Source organism: Carcharhinus amblyrhynchos, unplaced genomic scaffold (genome assembly GCF_965287045.1).
Source record: "Carcharhinus amblyrhynchos unplaced genomic scaffold, sCarAmb.v2.hapA chromosome_331, whole genome shotgun sequence".
Lineage (NCBI taxonomy): Eukaryota > Metazoa > Chordata > Chondrichthyes > Carcharhiniformes > Carcharhinidae > Carcharhinus > Carcharhinus amblyrhynchos.
This window is the reverse complement of record NW_027650071.1, coordinates 118,047-131,247: the sequence shown is the minus strand read 5'-3', so window position 1 is coordinate 131,247 and position 13,201 is coordinate 118,047. Positions and strand designations below refer to the sequence as shown.

The 13,201-nt window shown below is 45.3% G+C and overlaps 1 protein-coding gene across 3 annotated transcripts in view; it reads left to right on the top strand.

Moving 5' to 3' along the window:
* Window positions 1-10,965, top strand: part of eml3 (EMAP like 3) — a 51,142-nt gene extending 40,177 nt beyond the window's left edge. For all 3 annotated transcript variants that reach the window (XM_080183556.1, XM_080183555.1, XM_080183557.1), the window contains one exon: window positions 9,517-10,965. In XM_080183556.1, coding sequence (XP_080039682.1) covers window positions 9,517-9,720 — 204 coding nt within the window. In that variant the 3' untranslated portion in view covers window positions 9,721-10,965. The remainder of the gene's footprint in view (window positions 1-9,516) is intronic.
* Window positions 10,966-13,201: the final 2,236 nt, after the last annotated feature.

Sequence of the window (13,201 nt, the reverse complement as noted above, 5' to 3'; positions counted from 1 at the left end):
TCTTTTCTGTGCCCTCTCCAAAGCCTTCACATCCTATGATAGTGTGGCCAGAATTGAACACTATATTCCAAGTGCGCCTAACTAAGTTTCTAAAAAGCTGCAACGTGACTTGCCAATTTTTAAACTCAGTGCCCCGACTGACGAAGGCAAGCATGCCGTATGCCTTCTTGACTACCACCTCCACCTGTGTTGCTACTTTCAGTGACCTGTGTACCTGTACACCCAGATCCCTGTCTATCAATACTGTTAAGGATTCTGCCATTTACTGTACATTTCCTATCTTTATTAAATCCAAAATGCATTACCTCACATTTGTCTGGATTAAACTCCATCTGCCATCTCTGCCCAAGCCTCTAACCGATCTATATTCTGCTGTATCCTCTGATGGTCCTCATCGCTATCCGCAAATCCACCAACCTTTGTGTCATCCACAAACTTACTAATCATTTCTTCTGAATCATTTTTATGTGTGTATATGTGTGTGTGTGTGTATATATATATATATATATATATGTATATACATACATATAAGGTCCCAGTACTGATCCTTGAGGAATGCCACTTGTCACAGCCTTCCATTCAGAAACGCACCCAAAGGTCGTGAATGTAGCCCAATCCATCAAGCAGACCAGTCCCCCATCCATTGACTCTGTCTACACTTCCCGCTGCCTTGAGAAAAGCAGCCAGCATAATTAAGGACCCCATGCACCCCGGAATTTGTCTCTTCCACCTTCTTCCATCGGGAAAAAGATAAAAAAGTCTGAGGTCACATACCAATCAACTCAAGAACAGTTTCTTCCCTGCTGCAGTCGAACTTTTGAATGGATTTACCTTGCATTAAGTTGATCTTTCTCTATGCTCTAGCACTCTCATTCTGCACTCTCTTGTTTCCTTCTCTATGAACGGTATGCTTTGTCTTTGTATAGCATGCAAGAAACAATACTTTTCAATATATGTGACAATAATAGATCAAATCAGTATTTCGTACAGTTCCATCATTACATCACTGCCCAACATAGGAAAACATTCCATTTGCTTCCTTGACCTCCTTGTTCACCTGTCCTGCCAGGGATCTGTGGACATGCACTCCAAAGTCTCTCACTATCTCAACCGCTCTCAACATCTTCCCATTTACTGAGTATTCCCTACTTTGTTTGCGCTCCCAGATGCATTACCTCACACTTTTCCAGATCGAATTCTATTTGCCATTTCTCTATCCATCAACTAAACCATTGATTTCACTCTGATGTCGACAGTTTTCCTCTTCATTATCAACTACATGGTCATTTTTTTGTCATCTGCAAACTTCCCACATTTAAGCCTAAATCATTACTTTAAACACAGCTGAGGCTTGTCTACCAGAAACTGTTTCCAGTTGGCAGAATCATCCATTAACCAACAGCCTTTATTACCTGTTACAGAGCCAATTTTGGATCCAACCTGCCACCTTCACCTGCATCTCATGAGATCTCCCTTTTCTGACCAGTTTGCCTTTGGCTATATTGGTTTCAGGCATTTGACAAGGTCAATGTCCACTGTGCTGCCATCAATCCTCCTGCTTACTTCCTCAAAAAATTCCATTAAGTTAGTAAGACATGATCTTCCCTTTACAAGCCATGCTGACTATCCCTGATCTATCTGTGCCTTTCTAAGTGACAATTATCTCTCAGAATTGCTTCCAATAATTTGCCCACCACTGAAGTCAGACTGATTGACCTGTTCCTCACGCTCTTTTTAAATAACGGTACAATGTTCACACACCTCCAATTCTCTGGTATCTAATCTGCTAAAGGGACGATCCTTTAAACAGAGATGAGGACAATGTCTTCAGCCAGAGAGTGGGGAACTCTTTGCTGCAGGAGGCTGTGGAAACTGGCTCATTGAGTGTCTTTAAGACAGAGATAGTTAGGATCTTGATTAATAAGGGGATCAGAGGTTATGGGGATGAGAAAAATATCAGCCATGATTGAATGGCGAAGCAGACTCAAAGGGCCAAGTGGCCTAATTCTGTTCCTATATCTTATGGTATCTAGTGAGGATTGGAAAATGTTTCTCAGAGCATCTGCTATTACCTCCCTGGCTTGCTTTATTTAGCAGCCTGGAATACAATCCATCAGGCCCTGGTGATTTATCCATCCTCAGCGATGCTAGTCCCTCCGATACTTCATCTCTCCCTATGTTTATTGTATCTAATATTTCACAGTCTTGACCTTTAACGGGAATGTCTGAATTATCCCTCTCCTTAATGAATACAGAGACAAAGTACCCTGAGAACCCTGCCCACATCTTCTGAATCAACCCATAAGTTACCATATACATCTCTGATGGCTCTATCTTTTCTTCTCTTGCTGTTAACATATTGGTAAAACATTCTGAGATTTTTGATTTTTGGTATCCTATCTTTGTTTTCCTTTCTCCCATTTTTACTTCATCCCTGTACTTTCTGTAATCGTCTAAGTTTCTCCAGTCTTTTGGGACTGTCTCATAAGCTTTCTTTTTCTGCTTTATCTTTCCCTGTGTGCTTCTGGACACCCCTGGGGGCTCTGGATTTGACAGTACCACACTTTGTCCTTGTGAAGACATGTCTGCCTGTAGAATTCTGCCTTTGAATGCCTCCTGCTAATTTTGTTTTTCTTTCTAATTACTGTATGCAGTCCACTCTTGCCAGTTCATCTCTCAGCTTTGCAAAATTTGCCTTCTCTCAATTTATAACTTTTACTCCTGTTTTATCTTTGTCCTTTTCCATAATGATGCTAATTTTAACTGTTATGATCACTGTCTCCAAAACTGTCCCCCATTGCTGCTTCATCCACTTGCCCAGCTTTATTTTCTGAGACCAAATCTACAAAACCACCTATCTTGTTGGGCTTCTTACGGTTTGGCTAAAAGAAAGTTCTCTTGAACGCAGTTCAAGAATTTTGCACCCTCTGTGCCCTTCACACTGCTAGGATCCCAAATGATATGAGGGTAACTGAAGTCCGCAATGATAACTGTTCCATTATCTTTGCACTTTGAAATCTGTCTACATGCCTTCTAACTGCCTTCCGCTATTTGGGAATTTAAATACATTGCTAGCAATCTGAGCTGAAACTACATGCCTCCTTTTGATGCTTCATTCAGCATAAATCCCTCCTCGCAGCTGTAATTGATTCTTGAACTAATAATGCTACATCCCCACTATTTTTATCCCCTTTCCTATCCTACCTGAAAACTCTCCATCCAGAAGTGTTGAGCTGCCATTTTTGCTCCTTCTCAAGCATTATAGCAATGACATCATGCTGTCATGTCAATCTCTGTCCTTCCCTCACACCTTTATTTACTATGCTTGTTGTATTTACATATATATCTTTTAACACTGCCAATTCCTGTGCTGTACACATTTAAGATATGCTGTTCCCATCTTTCAGCATCACTCACTAATTCCCCTTCTCCTGTTCCCTGCTCTGAATTTTCCCTCCACTGATCTGGTTTATACTTCCCTACCGACAGCACTAACAAATCTCCCTGCGATGATATTTATTCCAATCCCACTCAGGTGTAGACCAGCCTGGCTTGTATAACTCACACCTTGTGTGGAATCGGTCACATTGCCTCAGAAATCTGATGTCTTCCCTTTCACACCAGCTTTCCAGCCATGTGTTAAATCATTTAGTTCACTTGAACGTGGGACTGGGAGTAATCCTGAGATTACTGCTTTAGAGATTCTGTTTTCAATCTGCCCTCTAGCTTCCTAAAGTCTGCTTTCAGACACTCTTTCCCTTTATTACCCAAGTCATTGTTACCACTGTGGATCACAACTCCTAGCTGATCATCCTCCCCCAGAAGAATGTCCTGCGGCCGTTCCTTGACCCTGACACCAGGGAAGCAACATACCATCCAGGAGCCACATCTACACAAACTGTCTGTTCCCTTAACTAACCAATCCCTTATCACAACTGCTCTTCTCTCTCCCATCCTGGCTCTGATTGTACTCCTTTGAAGAACCAACACTCTCACTGGTGATCAAAACAGAAAAGAAAATGGTGAGCAGGATCCCAGGGTGCAATGTCTGTCTAGTGTTCTTGGACTACCTGGTGGTCACCCATCCTTTTCGGCCCACAGGACCCATAAGTTGCGATGTTACCATCTCTCTGAACATACTATTCACGTAGCTCTCAGCGTCAAAGATGTGCCAAAAGTGATTCCAGCTGTTGCTTGAGCTGGCAACACAGAACACCATGAGCATGCATCATTTCCCATGTACCATAAGACATGCATTCCACATGACTGGGCTGTCCTGCCATGGCTTCAATTTGCTTCCCTTATGTTAACTTTATTTATTTTGGTTGGATCATGCTGAAAAATTTAAGAACCTGAGGAGAGTTGAAGGGTGGATGCTGAAAGGATGTCCCCCCTTCTGGAAAGGTCTAGAACTAGAGGATCTGTTTAAGGGTGAAGGCGACGGTGCAGAGGGACCTCGGGGTCCTTGTGCATGAGTCGCAAAAACCCAGCCTGCAGGTGCAGCAGGTGGTCAGGAAGGCGAATGGGATGCTGGCCTTCATAGCGAGGGGGATTGAATATAAAAGTAGGGAGGTCTTGCTGCAGCTGTATAGGGCATTGGTGAGGCCGCAGCTGGAGTACTGTGTGCAGTTTTGGGCGCCGCACCTGCGCAAGGATATTTTGGCCTTGGAGGGAGTGCAGAGGAGGTTTACTAGGCTGATACCGGAGTTGAGGGGGTTGAGCTATGAGGAGAGGCTGAATAAACTAGGCTTGTACTCGTTAGAGTTTAGAAGAATGAGGGGAGATCTCATTGAGACGTATAAGATGATGAATGGGATGGATAGGATAGAGGTGGAAAGACTCTTCCCGCTCAAAAAAGACAGTAGGACTAGGGGGCACAGCCTCAAGATAAAGGGGGAGCGGTTCAGAACGGAGTTGAGGAGGAACTTCTTCACTCAAAGGGTGGTGAATCTCTGGAATTCTCTGCCCGTTGAAGTGGTGGAGGCTGCCTCGCTAAATATTTTTAAGAAGCGGGTTGATGGGTTCTTGATAAGAGAGGGGATTAAGGGTTATGGGGAGAGGGCGGGAAAGTGGAACTGAGCCACGACAGATCAGCCACGACAGATCAGCCATGATCTTATTGAATGGCGGGGCAGGCTCGAAGGGCCAGATGGCCTACTCCTGCTCCTATTTCTTATGTTCTTATGTTCTTATGTCTCTTGTTTTAAGATGGAAATGATTTTTTTTGTCGGAGAGTTGTGAGTGTTTGGAACTCTCTTTCCCAAAGGGTCATTGAATATTTTTAAGGCAGGGATAGATATGCTTGAAAGGACAAGTGGTCTACTCCTGCTTCTAATTCATACAGATTCTTGAGTAACAAGGGAGTCAAAGGTTATTGGGATTGGTGGAATGTTAAGTTGAGGCTACAATCTGATCAGCCAAGATCTTATTGGGAGAGTGAGTAAGTTTAAGGAGGAGTGAGACAGATTTTTAATGGTAATGAGCTGAAAAGTTATGGGGGAAGGCAGGAAAATGGGAATGTGGAGCGTATCAGCCATTATTGAATGGCGGAGCAGACTCGGTGGGCTGAATGGCATAATTCTGTTCCCATATCTTATGAACTTACTTGATGCCGGAGCAAGTTCAAGAACCAAGACGAAGGAAAGACGGAGATTGAGGGGGGACATGATAGAGGTATATAAGATACTGAAGGGAATAGACAGAGTCAAAAGTGAGAGACTGCTCCCTAGATTGGTAACAAATACAAGAGGACATGATTTAAGGGTGAGGGGGGAGAGATATAATTTGGATATGAGAGGAAGGTTCTTTACGCAGAGAGTTGTGGGGGTATGGAACGCGCTACCGAGTAGGGTGGTGGAGGCGGGAACGTTGGACTCGTTTAAGGTTCAGTTAGATAGACACATGAGTGAAACGAGGATGGAGGGTTATAGTAGGGGAATTAAATAAGGGTTAGAACCTCGGGAGAGACCGGAAAGGCAGGCTTGTGATTAACGTTTTTGTCTTTTATTCTGCAGGTGGAGGTCCACCTCGTTGTCAAATGAGGGGCATGCACACGGTGGGTCGTGCGTGGGCTACTCTTGGAGGTTCCAGGAGTGGCCTAGTACTTCATGTCGGTGTGTGTGCTTGATCCTGGACCAGTAGAAGGGCGCCGCAACAGCTCGGTGACTAGCACTGCTAGCTGTGCAGATACATGGATTTGGACCTGTGTCTGTGGGAGTTTGTGCATTCTCCCTGCGGATGCGTGGGTTTCTTCCGGGCGCTCCGGTTTCCTCCCACACCCCAAAGATGTGCTCTTAGGCTGATTAGTTTTACCAAATTGACACTATTCTCCCCTGAATCTGGCTAAGTCAGGGGTTCTATTCGTAGAAACGCAGGGTAGAATAGGTGTAGGGTGATGCGGCGGCGCGGGCTTGTTGGGCCGAAGGGCCTGTTTCCCGTGCTGGGTTGTTCTTTGTTCTTTAACCAAATGGCCTACTGTTGCTCCTAATTTATGTGCCCTCTGAAACTTCCAAAGCCTTTTGGAAATGAGTGTTCAATGTGTTGGAGGCTTTTTCTGCAATGCTGTCTGTGATATTAATGAATGAGGAAAGGCTCCCATCTTAATGCTTTCAGAATGTCTCTCCCTTGCCAGTCATTGCAGGAGAAGAGGGGAGGCAGTGAACGGAAGAGTTTAATGAACTAAAGCGCAACACCACAAAGTTAGGATGCAACCTCAGGCTCTCTGGCCACATTGAACCCATCAAGCCCATTGCTGTGTGGAAAGGCCAGGAAAGGGATATGTTTGGATGACCACAGAAAATGTATTTCCTGTTTTGTATGGTGGAAAGGCTGTGAATAGAAACAGATTTTAATCTCTATGCTGTGAACATTCTTGCACTGTCATTCCATGTTTTAAATAAAAGCAGCTTTGTATTAGGAAAACAGCCCACTCCTCACCTCCCCCCCTCCACCGATTCAGAAGCACTGTCTTGTGTCAGTTCAATGGGCACTGTAAGTAGTCGCACAACACCAGGTTAAAGTCCAGCAGGTTTATTTGGTATCACGAGCTTTAATAAACCTGCTGGACTTTAACCTGGTGTTGTGAGATTACTTACTGTGTCTACCCCAGTCCAACACCGGCAACTCCACATCATCGTATGGGCAGATACAGTGGTTAGTACTATTGTGTAATGAACAGTAGGTTTGCTATTGGAAATGTGGGCAGTTGGTATAAGGTCAAGCTGGACAGTGACACCTTGCCTTGTGAGCAAGCTGACACTGAGGTTCATACATACCCAGTGGTTGCTGGATATTAAATGTGCCAGAGGGTGACCAGTTCCTTTGGAACTGTGACAAGGCCTGACAGGAGCCTTTGAGAAGCAGAATACAAAGCTTGCAGATGTAAAAACCATTTTTACTTCTCTGACTGAATGCATGATAATGATATCTGTGATGTTTAGGGAACAGTTTAACAGGATCATGGGCTATTTAAATGGGGATGCAGAGTAGAAAAGCCAGGCTAGACTTTTATAAATCACTGAGCTGCACTGGTGTCCAATTCTGGGCCTCTCATTTTAGTAAGGATGTCAAGACATTGGAGGATGTGAAGTCCATTTACTGGAATGGCCCCAGGGTAAGGGATTTGAGAGACTGAAGGAGCTGGGATTGTGATTTTAGTGAACATATTTCTCTTTTCACATTAAGTTGATTCGGTTTAATTATACCTGTGCCTGTGGGGAGTACGGCTGAGCTTCCTAACCCTGTTCCAAGCAGGCACTCAATGTTACTGCAGCCCTCTACCCTGTTTACTGAATATCTCACCTTAATGGACTGGGTTATCAGTGCTGCAATAACCCCATACTTTGGACATCACCATGTTATATTGTGATGGGAAGGTGGGGAGTAATATGTGACTCAACCACAAGTACTTGCATTTATATAGCACCAGTTAATGTAGAAAGATATCCCAAGGTGCTGCACGTTGATGTGATGATGAATCAAATGGGGACTGATCCAGAGGGTGACTCTGACATTACCATTAACCAGGGTCTCTACAGAGAGTTATCATTGGATTTATACAAGATATTGTCACACACCTATTAGTATTGTACACCCCCTACTTATGGTGTAAGTTCAAGGACTAGATATGTTGAAACATCTGGTTGATACTCAATTAAATTAAGTTGAGGAGCTGACTCAGTATGAAATGCTTATATCACTGGTGACTAGTGGGGTGCCCCAGGGGTCGGTGCTGGGGCCTCAGCTATTTACCATTTATATAGATGATCTGGAGGAGGGAACCGAGTGTAGGGTGTCGAAATTTGCTGATGACACCAAGATTGGGGGAAAGGCAAATTGTGCGGAGGGTGTGGAGAGTCTGCAGAAGGATCTAGATAGGCTGGGCGAATGGGCCAGGAAATGGCAAATGGAATTTAATGTTGGCAAGTGTGAGGTGGTCCACTTTGGTAGGAAGAATGGTAGGAAGGACTATTACTTGCGTGGCGAAAAACTGCAGCAGGCGACGGTGCAGAGGGACCTCGGGGTCCTTGTGCATGAGTCGCAAAAACCCAGCCTGCAGGTGCAGCAGGTGGTCAGGAAGGCGAATGGGATGCTGGCCTTCATAGCGAGGGGGATTGAATATAAAAGTAGGGAGGTCTTGCTGCAGCTGTATAGGGCATTGGTGAGGCCGCAGCTGGAGTACTGTGTGCAGTTTTGGGCGCCGCACCTGCGCAAGGATATTTTGGCCTTGGAGGGAGTGCAGAGGAGGTTTACTAGGCTGATACCGGAGTTGAGGGGGTTGAGCTATGAGGAGAGGCTGAATAAACTAGGCTTGTACTCGTTAGAGTTTAGAAGAATGAGGGGAGATCTCATTGAGGCGTATAAGATGATGAATGGGATGGATAGGATAGAGGTGGAAAGACTCTTCCCGCTCAAAAAAGACAGTAGGACTAGGGGGCACAGCCTCAAGATAGAGGGGGGGCGGTTCAGAACGGAGTTGAGGAGGAACTTCTTCACTCAAAGGGTGGTGAATCTCTGGAATTCTCTGCCCGTTGAAGTGGTGGAGGCTGCCTCGCTAAATATTTTTAAGAAGCGGGTTGATGGGTTTTTGATAAGAGAGGGGATTAAGGGTTATGGGGAGAGGGCGGGAAAGTGGAACTGAGCCACGACAGATCAGCCATGATCTTATTGAATGGCGGGGCAGGCTCGAAGGGCCAGATGGCCTACTCCTGCTCCTATTTCTTATGTTCTTATGTTCTTATATCACTAAATATACTCGCATACAACTAACTCCTGCAAGATTGTAAGTGTTGCCACTGTGACTATTACACTAACTTCAATAAGGCAGGATTAAAGCCCCAGTGTACTGTCTCTCCCAATCTCTGTCTAATTAATCTCTCCCTTCAACAATATCTAATTCTTGTTCATTGTAATCGTGAATGAGAATCGGTAGGTATCAGTTATGAACTTATAGCTCTTATCTGGAAAGTTCTCAAATATGTGCTGACTCTGACCCTTTTAATTCTGCTTTGCTTATAGGCTCCCAGCCATGTGTACAGCGGGCATGGCAGCCATGTGACAAATGTCCGTTTCTCACACAATGACTCTCACCTCATTTCAACCGGGGGCAAGGATACGACTGTGATGCAGTGGCGAGTGGTGAACAGCAATCTTGAACGCAGCACTTCCATCTCATCCGCCTCTGTGTCCTCGCTGGACCTCCCTTCAAACAGCAACGTTTGAGGGGTTTAATGGGCAGATTCTCTCCCTCTCTCTTTGTTGCCCCCACTCCTACCCTCTCTGAAAGTCAAAGGTGCTTGGGCTGAGAGATTCACTGGCTGTACAGAGATGAGGTGTTTCTTGAGGAGGACCATTCTGAGATTCTGTAAATACACTGCAGGTTTCTCAGCTTCTTTATATTTCCAACTTGCCTGATTCAGTGAAAGGAGTGGGGATAACCTTAATACTGGATTTAATTATAACTTTTCAAATTGACTTGCTTTGAATAGGAAAGGCAGGATTGTGAATGTTTGAATGTAGAATTGCCAGGCACGTGTATAAGGGACACCCCGTGGTGAAAGGGGAAACCTTGGATTTCTCCTTGGTGTAAATAGGAGATTTTAGTATGCAACAGTGCAATGTGAACAGGATTTGAATGGAGGTTTGGAACGAGTCAGTGGAATTATAGAGTGATAGGAAACAGGGTTTGAGTGTATGCAAGATGGGTCTGACACATAAAAAAATGCAATGGCACCTCTTTACACAGTTAGGGAGGCGATCCTGTGCGTTTGCATCTCTCATTGAAAAGAGCTAAGCAGCAGAGGGGGATGCTTAGATTGAAGTGTTGTAAGGATGGGCCATGAAGGTTCATTTCTCTCCCCGAGATGTTCAGTGTGGTTCCCACCTGGGCAAGGCTCAGCTGTCAGTTGCAGGGAGGAACTTTGGAATCATTGACCCTTATTTGTTAATTCAAACATAATGCGGGGGTGGGGGGGGGGAATAAACAATCTTTTGCAGATTTTGTCTTGTGTAGTAGTTTTCATTTTAAAATCTGTGAAGTGACTATGGGCAAGTGGATACGTTAGCAAGAAGTGTGCTGCTAGTCCTCTGCCACTCGACGGGTGCTACAGCTGGGGTGAGAACAGCCTGACCCCCTCTGACTCACTGACTTTGCCATGCAGGTCACTGGCAGCTCTATGGCAGTCAGGGTTTGAGAGGAGGACATTAATTCACATTCCAGCAGTCAATGCCACTGCAACTCTATCTGATAACTTTCTGGATTTCACTTTTGATAGCCTATGTCAGTCCTTTTAAAATGTGGTGTTCTTGGCAAGAAATAAACTTGATGGAAATTAAATAATTGGAGCCAAGTATTGTTGTAAGGACCAAAGCACCTTACTTCCAGGCTAGATGATTGTAAACAGTTCTGAACTGTATAGAAAATGTAATTTCTTTAAAATAAAGTCTGAATTTAAAATCTTGTTTAAACTTACCTGCACCAATGGATTGATTGATCATCTACTTTGTTATTCAGTTTGACTTATCCGTACCCAGGAAAAGGCCACTCAGCCCCTTGACTCTGTTCTGTTCTTTAATGAGTTTGTGGCTAATTTATTCCTTTACCTGTCCCATTTCCACCTCTTTTTGCCTTCAACTATCAATGCTTTTGACATTTAAGCTGGGATTCTCCCAAAGAAAATCTTAAGTACCCAACATGTGGAAAAAAGGGAGTATTTCCTGTCTGATTTTTGGGTGTACTTACCAGAGTGAATCTCCAACATTCTGCATCGCACAGAGTGCATCGGTGTGATTCACTGTGGTACGTAGGGAACAGAGGCCAGCAGCATAGCGCTAAGGGAGCCACTGCGCATGTGCCAATCTGTCTGTGCAAGATCAGCATATGCACAGTGCCCCCCCCCATTGCTGGATTCCCAATTGTTGGCCTGCCCCTCAATACACCTGATCAAGTTGTGCCAAAAGGCCTGTTTTCATGCTGTAAGCTTTTATGACTCTATGACCAGCCTTGCTGACCCCATCTCTCCACTCCCCATCCCCACTCCCATCTCGCCCCACACACACACACACACAAGCCTCCTAGACCTCTCCTTGCCAGTCCCTATATTGCTGCCAACCCCGATCATCCCCTCCCTCCCTCTCTTTCCCACAAATCCCACTCACAGAGTGGCAGCCAATTCCACGCCCCCCCCCCCCTCCCCCCCAACCTCCAAACAACCCCTGGCCCTGCTTCCTTGGCACTGCCTGATGGACAGTACCAGTTTGTCCCTTGCGCCGTATCAGGGTGTCAGGCTGACAATGCCCAAGGGGCACCTTCCCTTATCCCCATCCTCCCTGGGAGGCTTCAATGGCCTCTGTTCCGTCCAGTGGGGTCAGGACACCTGTACCCCGTTTGTGGGGAGTAGGCGTAAACACCACTGGAGGGAACCACTCCTATCAGGGAGATGCTGGCAGGCCTGGAGAATACTGCCTCGGGAACACTAATCATGATGAAATGCTCATTTCAATATGATAATCAGCTTTGTGCCGATTTCCAGCATGGAGCTGATTATGCTCAGTAAAAGCACCTGGAAGCCTTGGCCCTCCAGCGGGCTGGGAGAATCCTGGCCTTAATCTCAACCAACTTCCATCCCATCACAGATCTCTTCTGTTCTTCATTCCATCCCACCCTCTCTTAAGCCTCTGAACGTGCTTCAATCCTGTTACATCTCTAACTTTATTCCACTTCCAGTGAATGATCATTGATGTGAAACATGACCTCAAGTTTATTTATTAGTCACAACTGAGGCTTACATTAACACTGCAATGAAGTTACTGTGAAACTCACCTAGTCGCCCACACTCTGGCACCTGTTTGGGTCAATGCACCCTAACCGGCACATCTGAATTTCAGACCGTGGGAGGAAACCAGGGCACCGGGAGGAAACCAGGGCACCAGGAGGAAACTCACACAGACACGGTGGGGGGGAATGTGCAGACTCCACACAGATAGTGACCCAAGCCAGGAATTGAACCCGAGTCCCTGGTGGTGTGAGGCAGCAGTGCTAACCACTTGTCACCATTATTGTTCCCTCTCTACAGATGCTGCCATATTTGCTGAATGCTTCCAGCATTTTCTGTGTTTATTTCATATATTCAGCATCTGTAGTATTTTTGCTTTTGTACTTTAATTCCATCCCCCCTCCTTGGCTATGTAACCCTTGATCTCCTTACCCAACAGAAATCTATCAAAATATAAAAACAAAATTACTGCAGAATCTGGAGACAAACAGAAAATGCTGGAAAATCTCAGCTGGTCTGACAGCGTCTGTGGATAGGGGACTTTGCAAACAAATCTCAGCTGGTCTGACAGCGTCTGTGGATAGGGGACTTTGCAAACGTTTCAAGTCTGGATGACTCTTTGCCAGAGCTATCTGTCTCCGTTTTGATATGGAGATACTGGCATTGGACTGGGGTGGGCACAGTAAGAAGTCTCAGAACACGAGGTTAAAATCCAGCAGGTTTATTTGGTAGCACGAGCTTTTGGAGCGCTGCCCCTTCATCAGGTGAGTGTCTCCGCTTTGACATTTCCAATTGACCTCTTCAGCCTTGTGTGGGAGGCAGTTCCGATTTCCTCTCTCTCCCCCTCAACACCGCACCAGAATAATAGTTTCTTCCATTCACTCCATATACACTTCCCATTGCCTTGGCAAAGCAGCCAGCATAATTAA